Source organism: Geotrypetes seraphini, chromosome 8 (assembly GCF_902459505.1).
Source record: "Geotrypetes seraphini chromosome 8, aGeoSer1.1, whole genome shotgun sequence".
Lineage (NCBI taxonomy): Eukaryota > Metazoa > Chordata > Amphibia > Gymnophiona > Dermophiidae > Geotrypetes > Geotrypetes seraphini.
In genome coordinates, this window is record NC_047091.1 from 644008 (window position 1) to 665267 (window position 21260).

A 21260-nucleotide genomic window follows, 5' to 3' on the forward strand; every position below is an offset into this window, starting at 1 on the left:
ATTCTAGGTGTTTTACCAAGCCAAAGAAATTTTGTTAAAATTCTATTAAGCTTTTTATAAAAGGACCCCTGAAAATAAATAGGTATCATACTCATTTGGTAGCAAACTACAGGCAACATCATCATTTTAATAGTTTGAACTCTTCCCCACCAAGAAATATGTAATGGGTTCCATTGCTCACATAACTCCGTAACTTTTTTTAATACATATTTTTCATTTTCTTTTACAGTATCTTCAATTGTTTTTTTAACTTGAATGCCTAGATATTTAAATCCTTCTTCTTTCCATATGAATGGAAAAATATCAAATAATCCTTTTACACAGTAAACATTCAAGGGTATAATTTCAGATTTATTCCAATTAATTTTATAACCTGAAAATTTGCCAAACTTATCAATTAATTCCAATAAAGAAGATAAGGTAGACTCTGGGTTTCTCAAATAAAGCAAAATATCATCCGCATAAGCCGAAATTTTATATTCCATATCTGAATATGGAATACCTTGTATCTCCCTCGTTTGCTGTATTGCTAACAATAAGGGTTCTAATACAACATCAAATAACAAAGGAGATAACGGACATCCTTGTCTAACTCCCCTCTGCAATTGAAAACCATCAGATATCTTATTATTAATATTTAATCTTGCAATTGGGAAGCTATACAAAGTTTTTACCATTTGTATAAATCCAGAACCTATACCAAACCATTCTAAAGCCTGATACATAAAATTCCATTCTACTCTATCAAATGCTTTTTCAGCATCTAATGAAACTGTAAAAGCCGGTTCATCCATTTTTTTTGACAAGTTTAGCATGTGAAATAATAGTCTAGAGTTATTGGAGGAATGTCTTTTAGCAACGAAACCCGTTTGATGTATATCTATAATATGTGGGAGAGCTTTGGCTAATCTCAAAGCCAAAATTTTCGCCAAAAGTTTATTATCAACATTTATCAAAGATATAGGCCTGTAATTTGAAACCAAAGTAGGATCTTTATTTGGCTTAGGCAAAACAATTATTATTGATTCAGCCATAGTACCTTTAATATTACCTTTTATAAGTTGTGTCTGATATAATTTTAATAAATGTGGGGAGAGGATATTTTGAAATGTTTTATAAAATTCTACTGTGTAACCATCACCACCTGGAGCGGATCCAACTCTAAGAGATCTCAATGCTGTTTCTAATTCTTTTAATGATATAGGTTCTTCTAAACTTCGTTTCATATGATCAGGAATCTTAGGTCCATTTATTAAATCTAAAAATTTTTTTCTATCTTTTTGTTTCTCCAAATAAGGTTCGGAAGAATATAGATCCTTATAAAAATTTAAAAATTGTTTTAATATTATATTTGTTTGATTTGTTATTATACCATTATCATCTTTTATTCCATTAATATTAGTTCTCCTTTTTTTTTGCCTTAAGATAATTTGCTAATAATTTTCCCGCCTTATTAGAATTTCCATAATACACTGTTTGTTTGGAAAACAAATCTTTTCTTATCATTTTTGAAGTTAATTCATTATATTTACCTTTTACTTTCAAAAGAGCTTGCAAAACTTCATATTCCCATTTACTTATCAATTTAGCTTCTAATATTTTTATTTCTTTTTCTAATTCTATATATTGTTTTTTAATTTGTTTCCTAATAAAAGCTGAATATGATATGATATTACCCCTCATAGTTGCTTTAAATGCATCCCATACATTCTCTATAGATGTATCTTCCACTAAATTTATTTGAAAAAATTCATTAATTTGTGTTTTGAAATTTTTCAAAAATTTGTCATCCACAAGCAATGCATTATCAAATCTCCAAAGAGGTCTATTATTTTCTAATTGATCTAATTGTAATTCTATCCATATTCCCGCATGATCCGAAATGATAATAGGATCAATGGAGGCTTTAATCACTTGTTGCACTTTATTTGTTGAAACAAAAATATAATCTATTCTTGAAAATGATTTATGAACCTGTGAACAAAAGGAATATTCCTGATCATTAAAATGAAGAATACGCCATATATCTTTCAAATCACATGATCGAACTAAATTATCTAGACCTAAAGATTTAATATTTTTACCTGGTTTTTTATCCAATAATGGATCCATTACAGCATTAAAATCTCCAGCCACCACTAAATTAGAGGCAGCCAGTGGTAATAACATATTTTGTAGCTTTTTGAAAAATTCTGATTGATTCGAATTAGGGGCATATATATTAAATAACGTCAGGGTATCATTTCCCATACCTATATCGATATGTATCCATCTTCCATGTGGATCTGAATTTTTTACCTTTATATTGGCCATACATTTTTTATTTATAAGGATTGCAACCCCTGCTTTTTTATCCACTGCTGGAGCAAAAAAACATTCTTTTATCCATCCACCTGATAATTTCTGTGATTCCTTCATATTAAGATGGGTCTCTTGCAGACAGTAAATATCTGCATTTTGTTTTTTTAAAAATGTTAATATTTTTTTCCTTTTAATTACGTGATTCAGGCCATTGACATTAATAGAATATATTTTAAAAGACATTATATATTTTAATACTTTTCATTATCTTATTCTTCCTCTCCTCTTTCATATTTAATATCCAAAAAATTTTCTTCATGACACACATATTTAACCCTAATGTATCTCCCTTAATTATTCTAATAAATATTCTCCTTATCCCTCCCTTTCCCTCCCAATACATTGGCTGCTTAAGGATACACATTGGAACTGTAATCCTAACATTCTCCCCATTCCAGGCAATCAATATTCAATTGTTTAAACAAATTTCCCTTCTATCTATCTATATTGATCTTTTATATTTATTTAATCATTTTCCATAACATTTTATTAATGTATCATTATCCATTTAACAATATGTTAATTTGTATTTCCTTAGTATTATGATTTCAACATATAATTATTTTAAACATATATGCAGTGTATTATTTAATAATTTTCCTATATTCTGTTCTTTCTTTCATATAATTATTATTGTCTTTTCTTTGTATTGTATTTCCTCCATTTCTTCAAATATTTCGATATGTTATATTTTCTAATTTTTCATAGAGTCTTCAAAACCATCTTAATGTATTATGTTAATATATCATAGGTTCTGGTTTAGAGAGAAAATCTTTTAGTTTTTCGGGATCCTCAAAATATAAGGACTTGTCTCCAGATGACACTCTCATTTTCGCCGGGTAGTATAGACCATATTTAAATCCTTTTTCTTTTAGTAGAGGTCTCATGTCTAGTAGTCTTTTTCTTTTAGTTGCTGTGTTTTTGGCGAAGTCTGGTAAAAACCATAATCTTGATCCTTTATAATTTAGGTTTTTATCTTTTTTTGCTGCATTTAGTATCTCTAGTGCTTGTTGGTATCTCAGCATTTTGAAAATTATTGGTCTTGGTCTGTTTTTGTTTTCTAAATTTTTAATTGGGATTCTATGCGCCCTTTCAATTTCAATTGGTTGTTTCAAGTCTAACTGTAGTATTTTTGGAATTAAATTCTCAAGGAAAAGGATAGTATTTTTTCCCTCTAAATTTTCTTGTATTCCAAAAAGTTTGATGTTTTTCCTTCTTCCTCTATTCTCGTAGTCCTCCAGTTGATCTTTTAATTTATTTAATTCCAGGTTGTCGTTTTTACATCTTTTTGATTCACATTCTATAGTTTCCATTTTTGATTCTAGTTCAGTTGTTCTTTTGTTGTTAACTTCCATTTGTCTATGAATATTTAAAATTTCTTCTTTCATTTCCGACATATTAGTTATAGTTTCCTTGAGCATTTGTTTGATTTGTTTTAGTTCTTCCATAACTTCTGTTTTGCTTAATGTGTCTGATTCTTCGATAGGAAGTGGTATCTTGCTTGGTGTTATTTGTTCTTGTTTCTGTCTTTTTGCAGATGTACCAGCCTCATTTTTGTTTTGTCTGGTACTTGCCATGTTATTGTTTTATTTTTCTTGGTTATTATTATTTCTTGTATTTAGTCTTTTAGATTTGGTATTCTTAGGTTTTTAATCTCTTTTCTTCCAAGATTTTGTTCTATCTTTTGAAGTAGAAATTTTTCTTTTTAAGCTCTTTTCTTTTTCCTTTACCTATGTCAGTTTGAAAATTCTTTTCTCACTTTCACTTTTTCAATGAAGTAGGGGAACTTTTTTTTTTTTTTTTTTTTTTTTTTTTCTCCTCTCACAAGCCCAATCGCAGCCCTGATTAAGGAGAGCAACACTTTTTTAGAGTTATTTTTCCTATTTTGACCAACTTTAAGCAATTTTCTTCTGTTTTTTTCTCAGCGTCTCTCAATTTCCTCAATGTCTTGCTGTTTCAGTTTTTTAAAGTTCCGTTGAACCTTTTCTCTGTCTCCTCTCTCACAAGCCCAATCGCAGCTTTGTCAGAGGAAAGTAATATTCAATTCAGTATTTATTTTAGTAAGCTGATATTTATTTGTCTTCAGCGCTTCGGCACTTAATTATTGAGAGAAAATGCAAGTATTCCTCTCTCTCAATTTTTTTTTTTTTTAATCCCCTTTTTTATCAAAGAATAATCTTTTTCCTTTTTTTTGGTTTCAATATATCTGGTCAGAATACAAATTCTTTCACAATTTCTCCAATCAAATTGTTTGATCTCTCACTTGTACTTCGCGGTTTCAGCGCTGCATTCAAGTTTAATGAAACCGCCAAAAATACAATTGGTTCTCTGCCTTCCCGTTTCTTGTCTGCACTTATCTCACTTCAACTGTAGTAATTCAGGTTTTTTTTTTTTTTTTTTTTTTTGGTTATATCTGATCGGAACACAATCTTTCTTCCCAATCAGATTATCTGGTCATTCACATTCATCTCGCTGTATCAGTATTGCTTTCAAGCCTCTTGAAACCGTTGAAAACACAGACAGCTCTCAGCTTTCCTGACTCTTACCAGCTTTTTTCTGTTTCTGTTATATTTGTTCAGAATATAAAATTTTTTCCTTTTTTTTTTCCTTTCACAATTTCGCCAAACTGTTTGATCACTCACATCTACTTCGCGGTTTCAGCGCTGCATTCAAACTTCATGAAACCGCCAGTACAAACGGTTCTCTGTCTTCCCGACTCTTATCAGCACATATCACGCTTCAATTGTAGCAATTCAGCTTTTTTTCTACAGTTATATCTTGTCAGAACATAACCTTTCTTTACAATTTCTCAATTAAACATACATCTCGCAGTCTCTTGAAATCGCCGAAAACACAGACAACTCTCTGCTTCCCGACTCTTATCAGCTTTTTTTTTTTTCAGTTCACATTCATCTCGCAGTCTCAGCACTGCTTTAAAGCCTCTTAAAACCTCCGAAAATACAGACTGCTTTCCCGACTCTTATCAGCTATTTTTTTTTTTGTATCTGGTCGGAATATAAACATGTACTTCAGCGCTGTATTCAATTTTATGTAACCGCCAACACAAACGGCTCTCTGCTTTCCCGACTCTTGTCAGCACATACCTCTCTTTAAATGCCGCAATTTAGGATTTTATCTTGTATCTTTTGTTCAGCTTTTTATATATATATTTTCTATATAATTATTTTGAAGGAAAAATAATTTTTTTTTATTTCATTGCCTGGATGGTGAGGAGCTTCACGATCACACCTCCATCCGTGCTCGCGTTAAGCCACGCCCCCTATTATTATTATTATTAATAAATTGCCTACTACTATTGTAATCTTAGTGAGGATAAGCATGATTACTAAGAGGGAGGGGGAGGGCAAGAGAAGGAGATAGAGATGGTCAGAGGAAAAAAAGCTTTCATATTTGGCCAGCCACAAGTTCCAAAACTGACCCAGATAACTGCAGGGTCTGTGCAGTCACCCCTGTTAGCCCTGGAGAGAAGACAACCTCCTATAGGTAGAACACATTACGGGAAAGCCAGGAGCGAGAGATTTATTATAGCAATAAATAATAAATGTCAATAGTTATTTCAAAGATTAAAGAATGAAACACAAAGAACATAATACAATTCCAACAATAAAGACTAGGGATAACACTACTTATTTCAAATATTTAAAGTCCAGCGTAGAGAATGACACAGGGAAAAAATCTGTCCCCGTCCCACCATCCCCTTCATCGCCATTCCCTTCACCGCCTCGTCACCGTCCCCGCAGCATTCATACAAGCCTCAGTACTGCAATATTTAGCTTATGCCTTCCTTATAAATCAAAGTTCTGGCTGCTGAACTGGAGAAAGAGATGTTCAGCTGGCAGGGCTTTGTTTATAAATTTTTATCAACACAACTAATATACTACTTTATCCTAAAGCAAAAAAAAAGAAATAGAATTTTTTTTTCTACATTTGTTGTCTGGTTTCTGCTTTCCTCATCTTCTCATTTAATTCCTTCCATCCACTGTCTCTCTTCTCAATGCATCTTCCATTTACTCTGTTACTGTGCCTCTCCCATTCTCCCCCCCTCCAAATTGGTCTGGCCCCATCTTCTCCCCTCCGCTCCCCCCATAGTCTGGCATCTCGGTCTTCTTCCCTTCCAGCGTCTTCTCCCCACTCTCTCTTCCCCATTTCCCTTCAGCATCTTCTCCCCACTCTCTATTCCCCATTTCCCTTCAGCATCTTCTCTCCACCCTCTGTTCCCCATTTTTCTTCAGCGTCTTCTCCCACTCTGTCTTCCCCATATCCTTTCAGCGTCCTTCTCCCCACTCTGTCTTCCCCATTTCCCTTCTGCGTCCTTTTCCCCACTCTGTCTTCCCCATGTCCTTTCAGCATCCTTCTCCCCACTCTGTCTTCCCCATGTGCTTTCAGCGTCCTTCTCCCCACTCTGTCTTCCCCATGTGCTTTCAGCGTCCTTCTCCCCACTGTGTCTTCCCCATGTGCTTTCAGTGTCCTTCTCCCCACTCTGTTTTACTCATTTCCCTTCAGCGTCTGTTCCTCTCCACCCCACCTTTCCTCCCTTTCTCCTTCCCTGCCCCTTACCTTCGTGGCGCTTTCAACCCCAGCCCCGCAGCAAGAACACCTCTTAGCCGCTTCCGCCATGCACCCCCCCACCCACAACAGGCCCAGTCTGACAACTGTGCCGACAAACCTCCCTGCCTTTTACCTTCGTGGCTGTGATTTCTAAACTGCCTTCTTACAGCAGCCAGAGCGTCGAAGTTGCATATGGCTGCTGGAAAGGTCATCTCTGATGCAACTTCTGGTTGCATCAGAGATGACCTTTACGGCAGCCACACGCAGCTTCAACGCTCTGGTTGCTGTAAGAAGGGAATTTAGACATCGCGGCCACGAAGGTAAGGGGCAGGGAGGGAGTAGGGAGCTGTTTTAACTCGGCAGCGGCAGTAAGGAGGGAGGAAGCGCAATAGGTGACTGTGCGCGTTCCCTCCATTTACTGTGGGGACAAGGCCATGGTGAACACAGGTTTTTCCTCACCATTTTGGCGGGTTACCCACAGCTAGCTGCGGGTAACAGCCACCGTGTCATTCTCTAGTTCAGCGGGTAGGGAAAGATAAAGCATTCATAGTATATATAAAGGTGGAAATAAATAGGGTGATGGAGTCATCATGTTACAGCCAATTCATTAGTTAACATAAGGGAATAGATAAATACTGTATTTTAGGAATATAAAAGACAGGCATATGGATCTAAGGCAGTAAAGAACTCAATTAGTGTATTTACATTAGGTACTTTTTTAAAAAAATGTTTGACACCACCAAACTTTTTTTTTTTTTTTTTTTAAACCATCCTCTCACCAGTTTGGGGATTCCCCAGGCTGACTCGACACAGCCTGAAGAGTCGCCAGAAGTTCAATATTTGACTCCTGCCTCAGCCTGACTTTTTAATACTGCAGAGAGGCACACAGATGGTGTACTGTGGCTTCGATCCCACAGCTGACTCCTTACATATGGGCCACTTGCCAGCTATACTGGTGCTCTTGTGCTTTCAGCATGCGGGCCCCACCATTGTGCTCATCAGCGGGGCAACCGCACGCATCGGAGACCCCAGTGGACAGAGAGGCGTACGTGAGCCACTTTCACTTGAGCAACTGATGCAGAAAGTGCGCGGGCTGCATGAGAGTTTGCAGCATGTGTGCGCCAACGGGGAGCTTTTGTGTGGGGAAAAGGCACGTGGCAGCCTGAGTATCCTGAACAACTCTGCCTGGTATGAGGAACATAGAGCCCTGGAATGTCTGGCCTCAGTGGGTCGCCATTTTCGCATGGGCATGCTGCTGAGCCGGCATAGTGTGCAGTCTTGCCTACAGAGTCCCGAGGGCATGAGCCTAAGGCGGGAGATAGGGAAGCTTACAACTAGCTGCTCTTGCATGCTTCGGGCCTTCCTCGCTGCCGGGTCCTGCCTACTTTCTGTTTCCGCAAAGGCAGGACCCGGCAGCGAGGAAGGCCCGAAGCAAGCAAGAGCAGCTAGTTGTAAGCTTCCTTGCTCACTTCCCTTTCTCCCGCCTTAGTCTGTAGCGAATTGTGAATGCTGCACTGCACGGGGGGGGGAGAGAGAAATGCTGCACTGTGGCCAATTGGAGGGGGAAAGAGAAATGCTGCTGCTGGCACTGCAGGGGGAAGAAATGCTGCACTGTGGCCAATTGGAGGGGGGAAGAGAAATGCTGCTGCTGGCACTGCGGGGGAGGGGGGAAAAATGCTGCACTGTGGCCAGTTGGAGGGGGAGAGAAATGCTGTTGCTGCACCCAATTGGGGGGAGAGAGGGAAGGAGGGAGAAGGAAAACCAGGGAAGGGAGAGGAGAGATGCCAAGACCATGGGAGGGAAAGAAAAGGAGATACCAGACCATGGAGGGGGAGGGATAGATGTCAGGGCATATGGGGGGGGGGAGAGATGCCAGACCAGGGGGAAGGAAGGAGAGTCTATGCCAGATATTGGAAGGGGAGATGGAAGGAGAGGAGAGAAATGTCAGGGCATGGGGGAGGGAAGGGAAACTAAGGAGACAAATGCCAGCCCACAGGGAAAGGAAGGAGAGGAGGTGCCAGAGCAAGGAGATAGATGCCAGGGCATGGAAGAAGGGAAGGGAAGGAGATAGAGATGCCAGGCCATGGGGTGGAGTAGGAAGGAAGGAAAGGAGAAGAGATATGCCAGAGCATAGGGGATGGGGTGGAGACAGAAAAATGGAGTGAAGCTGAAATTAATCATGTACAAAGGAGAAAGGGCACAGGATATACAGTTTATTGAAGGACATAAAAAGAGGGAAGATGCCGTATGGAAGAGAGAGAGAGGGCAGACACTGGATGGAAAGGGCAGAGGGTGGACAGTGGATGGAAGGGGCAGAGAGAGGGTGGACAGTAGAGGGAAGGGGTGAGTAGAGAGAGAGGGCAGAGGCTGGGTGGAAGGGGCAAAGAGAGAGGGCATATGTTGCATGGAAGAGATAAAGGACAAACTGTATAGAAAGAAGATAGTGAAGAGAAGATGATTGAAGCAGAAATGACAAAAGGTAGAAATTTTTTTTGTTGCTTTAAGTACTGATAAAAGTTTATAAATAGGAAATGGAAATAAGGCAATTTTTGGGGGGGACTAAACCCCTCAGGTCAGGACAGAATACCATAACAGTAGTATACTGTACTGTCTTGAAGAAAGATTTGGCCTCTGAAAGCTAATTGAAAAATGGATTAGTCCAATAAAATGGTATTTTCTTATTTCTCGTTATTTGTTTTACTTCTATTTGTTAATTTGTAAAGTGGTGATTGTTATGTATCAATTTTTTTCAAATTTACATCTACTGTCTTTATATTTTGCATAGTATTAGGGGACATGTGTCACTGTTTCTGTTTTGTTGCATTGTATGCAGAGTCTGGTTTCTTGGCGTTTCAATTTAACTTTTGTCTACATATTTCTATTTTTAGTTTGTGATTATTCCATATTGAATGAGCATGTTTCTGTGTTCTGTGTGTATGAAAAGGACATGGTTTTCTGTTAGCACTGACTGTACAAGATCAATTGACTGTGCAGGATCTGGCTTGTTTAGATTTACAATGCGTGTGTTGGTGTTCTAGTGCTCACTGCAGTGTTTAAGATGCTGCCTTTTCCTAGGTGCACCCTTGTTATGTAACTCATGGATTATTACTAAAAATAACTTTTTTATATAGAGGAGGGGGGTTGTTAAAAAATGATCAGCACTGGCTGTCATATATACTAGGTACGAAACTGGATTTAACGACCCTATTCTAACCACCAAATTTCCCTGTCCTGCCCCACCCCACCCCACCCGGCTACTTTATCATGCCACCCAGCTGGAAAAAATTTCTGGGGAGAACACTTCAGAGTAGTGAAGATGCAGGAGGATTGCGAAGACCTGCAACGTGACATAAACATGCTTGAGAAATGGGCCGCAACATGGCAAATGAGGTTTGCAAGGTGATGCATGTTGCTAAGAAAAATCTTATACACGAATACAGGATGTCCAGTGCAGTACTTGGAGAGACCCCCCAGGAAAGAGATTTATGAGTACTGGTCGACAAGTCAATGAAGCCATCTGTGCAATTCGAAAAGGGCAAACAGAATGCTAGAAATGATTAAGAAGGGGATCACAAACAGATCGGAGAAGGTTATTATGCCACTGTACCGGGCCATGGTACACCCTCACCTTGAATACTACATCCAACACTGGTTGCCATACATGAAGAAAGACACAGTACTACTTGAAAGGGTCCAGAGAAGAGCAACTAAAATGGTTAAGGGGCTGGAGGAGACTGAGAGGGGACATGATCGAAACATTCAAGATAATGAAGGGAATAGACTTAGTAGATAAACACAGGTTTTCACCCTCTCCAAGGTAGAGAGAACGAGAGGGCACTCTCTAAACTTAAAAGGGGATAGATTCCGTACAAAACGTAAGGAAGTTCTTCTTCACCCAGAGAGTGGTGGAAAACTGGAACGCTCTTCCAGAGGTTGTTATAGGGGAAAACACCCTCCAGGGATTCAAGACAAAGTTAGACAAGTTCCTGCTGAACCAGAACGTACACAGGTAGGGCTAGTCTCAGTTAGGGCACTGGTCTTTGACCTAAGGGCCGCTGTGTAAGCGGACTTCTGGGCACGATGGACCACCGGTCTGACCCAGCAGCAGCAATTCTTATGTTCTTATATCTGTTATTTGAATGTTCTGATGTGTGCTTATTAGGTGTTTTATAAGTATTATATTGACATTATATTATATCTCTCTTATTTGAATTTCAGTGCTGTTAAGTATATTTTTGAAACTGTTTCATGATAGTCCCATTATTAAGTTTTAATTTACTGATTTTAACTTTACTTCATTCATTGTATTTATGTATATATCTGGTCTTTTTACCACTGTTATGCTGTTAACAAAACTGTAAGTTTTATATATAGCGCCTTGGGTGAATCTCTTCATAAAGGCGATTAATAAGAACATAAGAACTGTCATACTGGAACAGACTTAAGGTCCATCAAGCCCAGCATCCTGTTGTCCCAATAAATAAATAAAAGGCAGGGACCAAGTGATTCTCTGGTATAGGACAAAGGTTAAGTAAGCAAAACATGTGTTTAGGAACAGACGGATGTGCTCCTAGTTTCTAGATTTCGACAGATAGAAACGTTTGTGAGACAGTGAGAAAACATAGAGCACAATAGAGGCTACATGTGACAGGTGAAAAAGTATTTGTAAATGGGCCTTAGCAACCTTTATCATGTCTGCTTCTTTCAGCAGAGGCATAAGAGTAAAATGATTGAGAACTTATCAGAATTCCAAAAAACACTGTCACTGCTTGGCAGAGCTCCGTTTCGCTACCTTCCTAAGGAGCAGGAACGAATTAATCTCTTTAGGAAAAACAGACAGATGGAAATCCATAACATTTGTAAAATTCTTATCAATTCTGGGAAAATAAATTTCCCAAAAAAATTCAGATAAGTTCTCAATCGTTTATATCTTTCATAGAGCAGATTGTGGATGTGCAATAAGCCATTTTTAATTTCTTTCCACTCAATAGAGCACTGTGTGTAAAACTATATAAAAAGATTTTTCACAAGACATTGAAAAATATGTAAAATATTCAATAATGTACGGGGCGAACTCATTCACCTGGTGCTTGTCATCCATGAGTCGTCAGCCCGGGGAAAAGACTGTGAAGTTTTGCTAGTCTCCCCAGTACTGAGGTCTTAATTAATTGTTTGATATTAATATAGACACAGATGCTTGTTCTTGAGGGTAGAAATTTAAACTAGTTTTTTTTCTAATTATTTTGATCTCTAGACAAACTGCACCATTCCTGCTTTTCCTATTAACCACCCAAAAACTATTTATGACCCCTGTATGTTTGTTTGTTATTTTAAGGTTGCAAAGTGCCATTAAACTTGAAACTTACCCATTTGCAACACATATAAATTGTAATCTTTATGCTGAACAATATTTAGGAACTCATCCTGAGAGCCCTCTCAAAAACAATTCTACTCCCTATCTTCCCCATGTTTTGGACTGAACCAAGCTGTCTAGGCTTTGTATGAGAATGGCTATAGTTATGTGAGATAGACCACTGCACCAATGAAACCAGAAAAGGAAAAGCAACTGTTCGGAACAGGGGCATCTCACTCTATCAAAGTGGTTGAAGGAGGCGCGGAACTCATTCATTTGCTCTTGGCTGATGCCTTTGGCGTCACGTGTCAGGATCTGGTTCTCCACTTCATTGATGATTCTGGCAATTGTAGTCAGAAGCTGCTCCCAACCCACACGGATGTGCTATGGGAAGAAACAGAATATGTAAATGTAGGAGACACCCAGTGAGACCATATGGCTATATATGATGGGGGGGGGGAGAAGGGAAGGGCAGTGACTTACTTCCATAGTATAACTGGTGTGTTTGTTGTCAAAGATGAGAGACTCCTGGATAAGTTGGTGATCTCCCTCCAATTTGTCAATGTTGGACTTGTAGTTGATAATGTTTTGTTCATGCTGTTTTAAGTGATTCATCTGGTCCTCCAAAGACCCACTGATATCCACAGATATATGACCAATTTCCTAAAGAGGAGAGAGAGAGAGAGAAAGCTATGTGTATGTGTGTGTGTATATTATATGAATAATAGAGGGTGACTGAAACCAAGGTTAAAGCTGAAATTGACCACTATCATGTTTCCCCAAAAATAAGATAGTGTCTTACATTAATTTTGGGTCCAAAAACCGCACTAGGGCTTACTTTCAGGGATGTCTTATTTTTTTTCATGTATAACAATCATCACTCCCTTCCTTTCCTCCACCCCAATTCTTCCTGTTTCCTTTCTCCCCCCCACCCCCATGTGCAGCATCTTTCCTTGCCTCTCACCTATCCCTTTGTGCAGCATTTTCCTATCCCTCCCTCCCATCCCCCTGTGCAACAGAACCCCACCAACCCTCCCACCGTGAGACTGACATATCTCCGCTCCGAGGCCTCCTAAAGAAGCACGAGTAGGGGTTGCTGAAATTGACGAGTCCAATTTTGTTCAGCAAATCAGGCAGCACTAGTGTCAAGGATGGAGTCAGGAAGTGTCGGGGACATTCGGGGGTCGATCTTAACTAGGGCTTACTTTTAGGGTAGGGCTTATATTAGGAGCATCTTTAAAAATCATGCTAGGGCTTATTTTCAGGATAGGTCTTATTTTCAGGGAAACAGGGTACTAGTCTAAATCAGTGCTAGGCCTGGCTAAGCCCCCATTCTCCTCTACCCTCCATTCTTGAATAGGAGGAACTGTCTGTTTATCCCTTTCTCTTTCCCCAAATATGAGGAACCATCCACCTCCCTATCCTCTCCCTCCTGAACAGGAAAAACTGTTCCCTCTCCTCCCTCCTAGATTCCTCATGACAGCCATTTTGCAATTGGAGACGGTATATGCTGGAGTGATTGTGAATCATTGCTCCTGCCTATGCCAGCTCCATTCATAAAATGGCTGCCATGACCATCGGAAATAATCTCACTAGACTGCCACTGAATGTAGCTACAGCTATTTTAATTGCAGAGATGGCATGGGAAGAAGTGACTTGGGATTACTCCTGCCCTGAATAGGCCACTAGACTACCAGGATTTAAGGTATGTCCAGGGGACCTATGGGTGTGGGGTTCCACCTATTTGGGGGTGGTAGGAGGAAGAGACAGATGAAGAGGAGGGACACAGAGATCCTCTGTTTGGGGTAGAAGGAATAAACCCAAAGTTTCAGTCAAAAATGCACTAGCATATATATATATATATATATATATATATATATATATATCTAATATAATAAAACGGTAAGCTGCGCATGCGCATTTCCTATGCGTGCGTCCGTTTTCCGTGAGCTGTAGCTAGGAAGTGCGCATGCACGGCTTACGGTCTGGCCTCACGCGAGGCAAAACAAGTGCGCATGCATGCCCTTCCCTGCTCTCGAGGCGAAAGGCGGTGCAAAGGCAGTACGGAGCGGCAGCTGCTGGGAGGAGCTTGAGGCGAAAGTTTTATGTCTACCGCTGGCGGCCGGCGAAACCCTAATGCTGCCTAAAGGAACAAATGCAAACCGACGCCGGCTCTCCCGTTCGGAGCCTTCTCTCCCCCCCCCACTCTGACCTTATGACTTCCGCGTTCCCCGCTACACTCCTCACAAGGAGGACCGAGCGCGGGTGTGGCGGGTGTGGAGCAGGATATTTCAGAGAAGTACCAAAGTGACGACTGTGGGCTAGGGAGAGGAAGAAGGAGAGATCTGCAAGGTAGAAGGAAGGGAATAGGTGAAGGGAACAAAATAGAGAGACTAGACTGGACAGACAGGGGAGGGCTGCAGGGAATGAGAAATCAAATTTCAAGTATTTACATAAAGATGTACCATTCAGTGTCCCAGTGCTCCAGAGCAGGGGGGAAAAGGAAGGGAGAATGGACAGGGGGAGCAGGCAAGGGGTGGTGGTGGACAGTCAAGGAAAAAGAAAGACAGAAAGCGCAAAGGAGAGACAGAGAGAAAGAAAGAATTAAAGACAGACACACACACATATATTCTAGCACCCGTTAATGTAACAGGCTATAAGACTAGTATATATATATATATAATAGAGAGAGAGAGGAGGGTAATTTTATACAGGACACCTAAAGTTCAGGAGCTGAGAATATAGGGGGAGAATGGGGAGCAAGAGGGACTGGAGAGAAAGATGAAAGTAGCTAAGAGGAAAAGAGTGACAGGGAAGGATAGAGGAGGGAAGGGGAGTCAAGTAGATAAGGAAGAGAAAAACTGTGGTGGGAGTCAAAAGGGAAATAAAATGAAGAGGTTTGTAGTTGACATCCATTTCATCCTCTCACTCTATTCTAATCCCAGATACTATGGGGTAAATTCTATAAATGGCGTCCTGATTGTAGGTGACGGTAGGCGTCCTACCACTGTTTAACCCTGAGGCAGGCAGCCTACATTATAGGTGTTTTTGTCAGCTTAGGGAGACATATAAGGCTGCCTAAGCTTGCCCAAGGCTAGGAGTGGGCATGGTTTCACCCAGAAGTGGCCTTAAGCGAGCATAGGCAACCCTAGGGCCGCAATAGGCGCCTGAAAGGTACTTTTTAAATAGACGTGGCCACTAAACTGATCGCAACAAGGGAATCTCCCTGCCGCAATCAGTTTAGTAGCTGCAGCAGGGAACCCATCCCCCCACAAAGTCGACCGGCAGAAGGGATGCCCAGTCCCTCCTGCTAGAGCCCCCGACCTCCCCCCAATGTCCATGGCAGGAGGAATGCCCAATTTGTCCTGCCACTATCCCATGAAGATCACCGGCAGGAAGGATGCCCAGTCCCTCCTGCTGGAAACCCCCTGAAAACTTGCTCCCACTCCAACACCCCCAAATCCACCTGGATCCCCCCTGTACCTTTTTTTTGTAGGCTGTCGATCTTTGGGGAGGGGGAGGTTCGAGCAGGAGGGACTAGGCATCCCTCCTGCTGGCTGACTTTGCAGCTTGGGGCTTTTCTGCCTCAGCCACTCAGTTAATTGCAGCAGGTAAATTCCCTTGCTGCATTCAGCTCAGCGGCAACATGAATCTCTAACCGGCGCCTGTAACATGGACGCTAGTTAGAGAATCGGGGTGGTTAGGCGGGATTAGGAATCTGTCTGTCAGGACAGATGCGATTTTATATAGGACACCCGTGTGCGATTCTCAAAAGCCGTTTAGGCAGCTGCTGAGTCTGGGTGTCCTATACAGAATCCAGCCCTATGAGTCTTATAAACATGCCTTTCTCTCACCTCCATCTTGGTCTGAATCCAGGGTCCAATGACATTTGCCTGGGCTGCAAATTGCCTACGTAAACGCTCATTGGCCTGTTGACGCGCCAGCTCCTCCTGCAGTGTCTGGTCTCTGTGGGGTACCAGACGCTTCACCTGAAACAAAGTTGGGAAGAGGATGTTAAAAAATACACCCTACAAAGGAAGGGGGTGTCAGGTCAATTGGCACAAAAAAGTGGTGACACTCCTACTCTGTTTCCTAGACTCACCCCTCATGAATGATTGCAGGATCACAACTGGTAGGGGACAATGAGAACAAAACATTAAATACTTAAATTTGAGACCAAAGAACTGATGGGGTCTCAAACTGGAGCCAATTGTGAAGGTAAGACATGAATTTTACGTAGTAACATAATGCATGAGGGCACACAAAGTGGCCTGTGGTCTGCTCAATAAGGTATACATTTATAACTGTTAGTGCATAGGAGTTATCTTCTCCACTAGTCCCGACATGTCTTTTTAGAAATTCAAAAGCCATTTCACTACTGCTTTGAGTTCAATTCTTGGTTTTCATGCTATTTTTTTTTTTTTTTAATCAACCCCACCACACCTCGAGGAGGGCATTCCTGGCAATCACGAACCTTTCTGTGAAAATAAATTTTCTGAAGTATATCTTCTAGTGCAGACTGTGCACCATTTTGGCCCCTTTCCACTGAACCACCTCTAGTCTTTCAATATCCTTACTGAGATACAACCTTCAAAACTGAACACAGTATTCCAAGTGAGACCTCACCATAACTTGTAGACCTGTTGGCACTGACTGTCGCATGACATAGGGCTAGATTCACAAAGCAAACTGATCGAGTACCGATCCCTTAGCGACCAAATTCCCCTCTGGCCCGATTCACTTACCTCTCTGCCGACCATCCTCCGATCCGTGCATGCAAATGAGAGGAGGGACATTCAAAAGTAGGAAAGGCAGCAATTCACATCACAATCAATATGATCTGACTGGGCTGGCCAATCAACTGAAGAAGCGATTGCTGGGGACCAGTCGAAAACGTCTTTCCGACTGGAAGCCCTGCTCTCTGCCCTGCAATCTGTCCTGCCTGCTTCCCCCTGAATACCACCCTGCTCGATCTTCCCCCCAAATGCCACCCTGCTCGATCTTCCCCCTGAATGCCACCCTGCTCTGCCCCGATCTTCCCCCTGAATGCTGCCCTGCTCTGCCCCGATCTTCCCTGAATCTCTCCTGCCCTTCCCCGGCCTGCAAACCCTTGGTTTTAACCCGCGAGTTTAAAGCGGATTAAAACCACCGGCTCGCTGGGCTAAAAACAACAAAAAAAGTTAAAGTTAAAAAAAACCAAAACGGCACGGGTTCGGACGGATTTGCGCAGACCATCTACAGATGGTCTGCGCAGGCGCGCAGATTGCAGAACAGCGATCCGTGCAGACAGATGGGGGCGTTCCTCTGATCGCCCCCACCTGCATCTGGGCCCGATCGGCAGGTTAGTGAATCTGGCCCATAGTCGGTAACTAGGCTAGCCACTGAGCAGGATATTCGGTGAGAGATAGCCATTTGTCTCCCACTGAATATTAGTGGTTAGCCAGCTTAGTGTTATTTAGCCAGTCAGCCAGGTGCAGTTCCTGGCTGGCTAAAGAACGCTGAATATTGACTAGAAGGGGGAGGGGGTTGATATTCAGCAAGATTTATCTCAGTAGAAAGGCTTCTACCTGGTTAAATCCAATTGATTGGCACCCATTCTGATTTTCAGTGGCATTTACCAAGAAAGTGCCACTTAATGTCATCACAGACTGACATGGCATTATTCCATTCATCAGGAAAGGCCCTCCTATTCCACTGTCAGTTCCAGACTCCGTCCCTTCACTGTATGCCTGGAACAGGCTGCCTGAGGCTCCGTCTCTAGCAGAATTCAAATCCAAGCTAAAAGCCCACTTTTTTGAGGCTGCTTTAAACTCCTAACTCCAACTCACTGTAAGATACCTATGTTCATCCTACCATTCTCTCTGCAAGAAACTCCCAAACCCCTATATGTCCTGTCTGTCTGCCAAATTAGATTGTAACCTCTTCTGAGCAGGGACCATCTATTACATGTTAAGCTTTGTCCAAGGCTAGACAAATCATCGGTTGTATCCGAAGAAGTTTCGTCAGCTGTAAGCCCGAGGTCATAATGCTGTTGTACAGATCCATGGTGAGACCCCCATCTGGAAAACTGTGTACAATTCTGGAGGCCACATTACCACAAAGATGTGCTGAGAGTTGAGTTGGTTCAACGAATGGCCACTCGGATGGTCTCGGGTCTCAGGGATCTACCGTATGAGGAACGGCTGGATAAATTGCAGCTATACTCACTCGAGGAACGCAAAGAGAGGGGAGACATGATCGAGATGTTCAAATATGTCACAGGCCGTATCAAGGTAGAAGAAGATATCTTCTTTTTCAAAGGTCCCGCGCCAACGAGAGGGCATTCACTGAAACTCAGGGGTGGGAAATTTCATGGCGACACCAGAAAGTACTTCTTCACCGAAAGGGTGGTTGATCGCTGGAATAACCTTCCACTATAGGTAATTGGGGCCAGCAGCGTGTCAGACTTTAAGACAAAATGGGATTGGCACGTGGGATCTCTTCATAGTGGAAGGTAGGGGGTGGGTCATTAGTATGGGCAGACTGGATGGGCCGTGGCCCTTTTCTGCCATCAGTTTCTATGTTTCTATTGTTGTAAGAGTGATTTGTATTGTTATTTGTTTTTGCTTTATGTATGTTTACATGGAAACCGCTGTGACTCCAGGCGGTATACAAAGTTTTTAAAATAAATAAATGCCTCAGTCACCCGTTTCACAGCCATTCAACATGTCAATGCCCCCTTATCACCATATATTAAACTTCTTAACAATGGATCTATCACCCCCTTCCTGGCAATTTGAGCCAACTAAACTGGTAAACACACATGCAAGATCTCCAAAGCCTGTTAAAGTCTCCATGTAGGTCCCCAGGACTTGGCTACATAGCCCTTAATAAAACCTCAACCCAAAGTCATCTTACAGCCTCTAGTCTTCCAGTTCAGGTAGAAGGCCTGGGGTTCGATGAAGCACTTGGGGACTGCCTGGTCAGTCATCCCCCAATCGGGCCACTCTCTGCCAGTGAGGCCTAGAGGAACGAAGGGCTGATAACAATGTTTTCCCTGTAGAATCCTTTGCAGGAGCAACCCCTCGTATGAACTGTTCTGATGGAAAGATTAATACTCCCAGGTTCTTTTCCTGTTCAGATTTTCCCAGAGTTGCACCTGACATACTATACTTGTGTTCCTTATTTTTTCTGCCTAAGTGCATCACTTTGCATTTTTCCACATTAAACTTCATCTGCCATTTATCTGCCCAATTCTCCAATCGGCTCAAGTCACTCTGGAGTTCTTCACTGTCCTTCTGCGAGTTGATGGCCCGGCATAGCTTTGTGTCATCTGCAAACTTGATGATCTCACTGGATGTTCCATCCTCTAGGTCATTGATGAAGATATTAAATAAGATGGGCCCAAGTACCGAGCCCTGGGTTCCCCCTTCGGGTCACGGGGATCCCATGGGGACGCCCCCAAGGGTCACGGGGATCCCATGGGGACACCTCCTAGGGTCGCGGGGATCCTGCGGGGTTCGATGCAACTCTAGCCGCGAGGCTCGTCTTCTTTTTCCTACCTGCCCTGCTGCAGCACACAGCTGACTGGAAGTCTTCCCTGATGTCAGCGCTGGCGAGGATGGGTGGGATTTCTGTCCCCGCGCAATTCTCTACTCCCAAATTGACACTTCATGTTACCACCAAACTTCCTCTGGATGTCCTTCTCCATCAATTAGATTGTAAGCTCTTCTGAGCAGCGACAATCTATTACATGTTAAATGTACATGTACAGTGCTGCGTACACCTTTCAGCACTATAGAAATAATAAATAGTAGTAGTAGTAGTGAACCCTACTGGTCATAAGTCTGGAGCACTTTACCATATGAAAATCTCTAAGCAGGGTATCACTTGCTCTTTGCTTATTTACTGATGAAAGAGTTTTGTAGCTAGGTCTCCACATAGAAAATACCTAGAAGAGGAGTTGATAAGGTCACTGAGATTATATGAAGGTTGAATGAAAAGTAATGCCTTCACCTCCCTAATTCATCAACAGTTGGCAGCACTGACGTACTACATGTATTTACTTGTTCTTTGAAAGGATGCCTATGATTGCCTCAGTTACAAACTTAGATTGTAAGCCCTCCAGAGATAGAAAATATCTACAGTACCTGAAAGTGAACCACTTTAATGGCTTGCAGGTGGTATATGAGAAATCAAATAAATAAATAAAATTAAATCATATCCTTTCATATTATTGAATGAGCCCTGGGACTATTCCTTGAGACTCTCCCATGGTTCCTTTCCTCTAATAGTGTTATTGGACTCTTCCCTGTCCCTCCTCCAACCCCTATTTTACTTTTTAGCAGGCCTGCTGTAGCAATGTTTAAATCTGGTCAGCTACCTTAAGTAGTTATCACGGAAAATCATTGCCACTCAGCTATTCAAAGGCTTTAATCTAGTCAGAAAAAAATCTCTGTTGAAATTGAGCACTATGTTCTATGACTGGCTGCAGGTTCTCTGAATGGCAGTGGCATACCAAGGGGGGTGCGGGAGGGGGGTGGACCGCCCCAGGTGCACGCCCTAGGAGGGTGCACAGCCGGCTGGGTACGGAACCTCCCACCCTACTGCGCAGCTGCTGGTCCACCCCCTCCAACGTCACGTACTTCTGGAGTAGAGTCGGCAGCCGCGCTGAAGTGAAGGAAGGTCCCGCAATGACTACGTCTGTTGGCTACTGCTCCGGAAGAAGTACGTGACATTGGAGGGGTGGACCAGCAGACGTAGGGAGTTGCTGCAAGGTCCCACAGCTGTCGGATCCACCCCCTCCGACGTCACATACTTCTTCCGGAGCAGAGCCAGCAGACGTAGTCATCATGGGACCTTTCTGCATTTCAGCATGGCTGCCAACTCTGCTCCAGAAGAAGTACATCAGAGCAGGTGGAACAGCAGCTGGCAGCTGCAGTCATCACGGGTGGGACCTTGCTGTATGGAGGGAGAGAAAGGAGCAGGACTGCTGGTA

General features: G+C 42.0%; 1 protein-coding gene across 1 annotated transcript in view; it reads right to left on the reverse strand.

The window, feature by feature from the left end:
* Positions 1 to 21260, reverse strand: part of ACTN3 (actinin alpha 3) — a 165500-nt gene that overhangs the window by 14191 nt on the left and 130049 nt on the right. Inside the window, exons 16-18 of the mRNA XM_033954112.1 lie at positions 16138 to 16272; positions 12767 to 12946; positions 12521 to 12667 (exon numbers count right to left, since the gene is read on the reverse strand). Coding sequence (XP_033810003.1) covers positions 12521 to 12667; positions 12767 to 12946; positions 16138 to 16272 — 462 coding nt within the window. The remainder of the gene's footprint in view (positions 1 to 12520; positions 12668 to 12766; positions 12947 to 16137; positions 16273 to 21260) is intronic.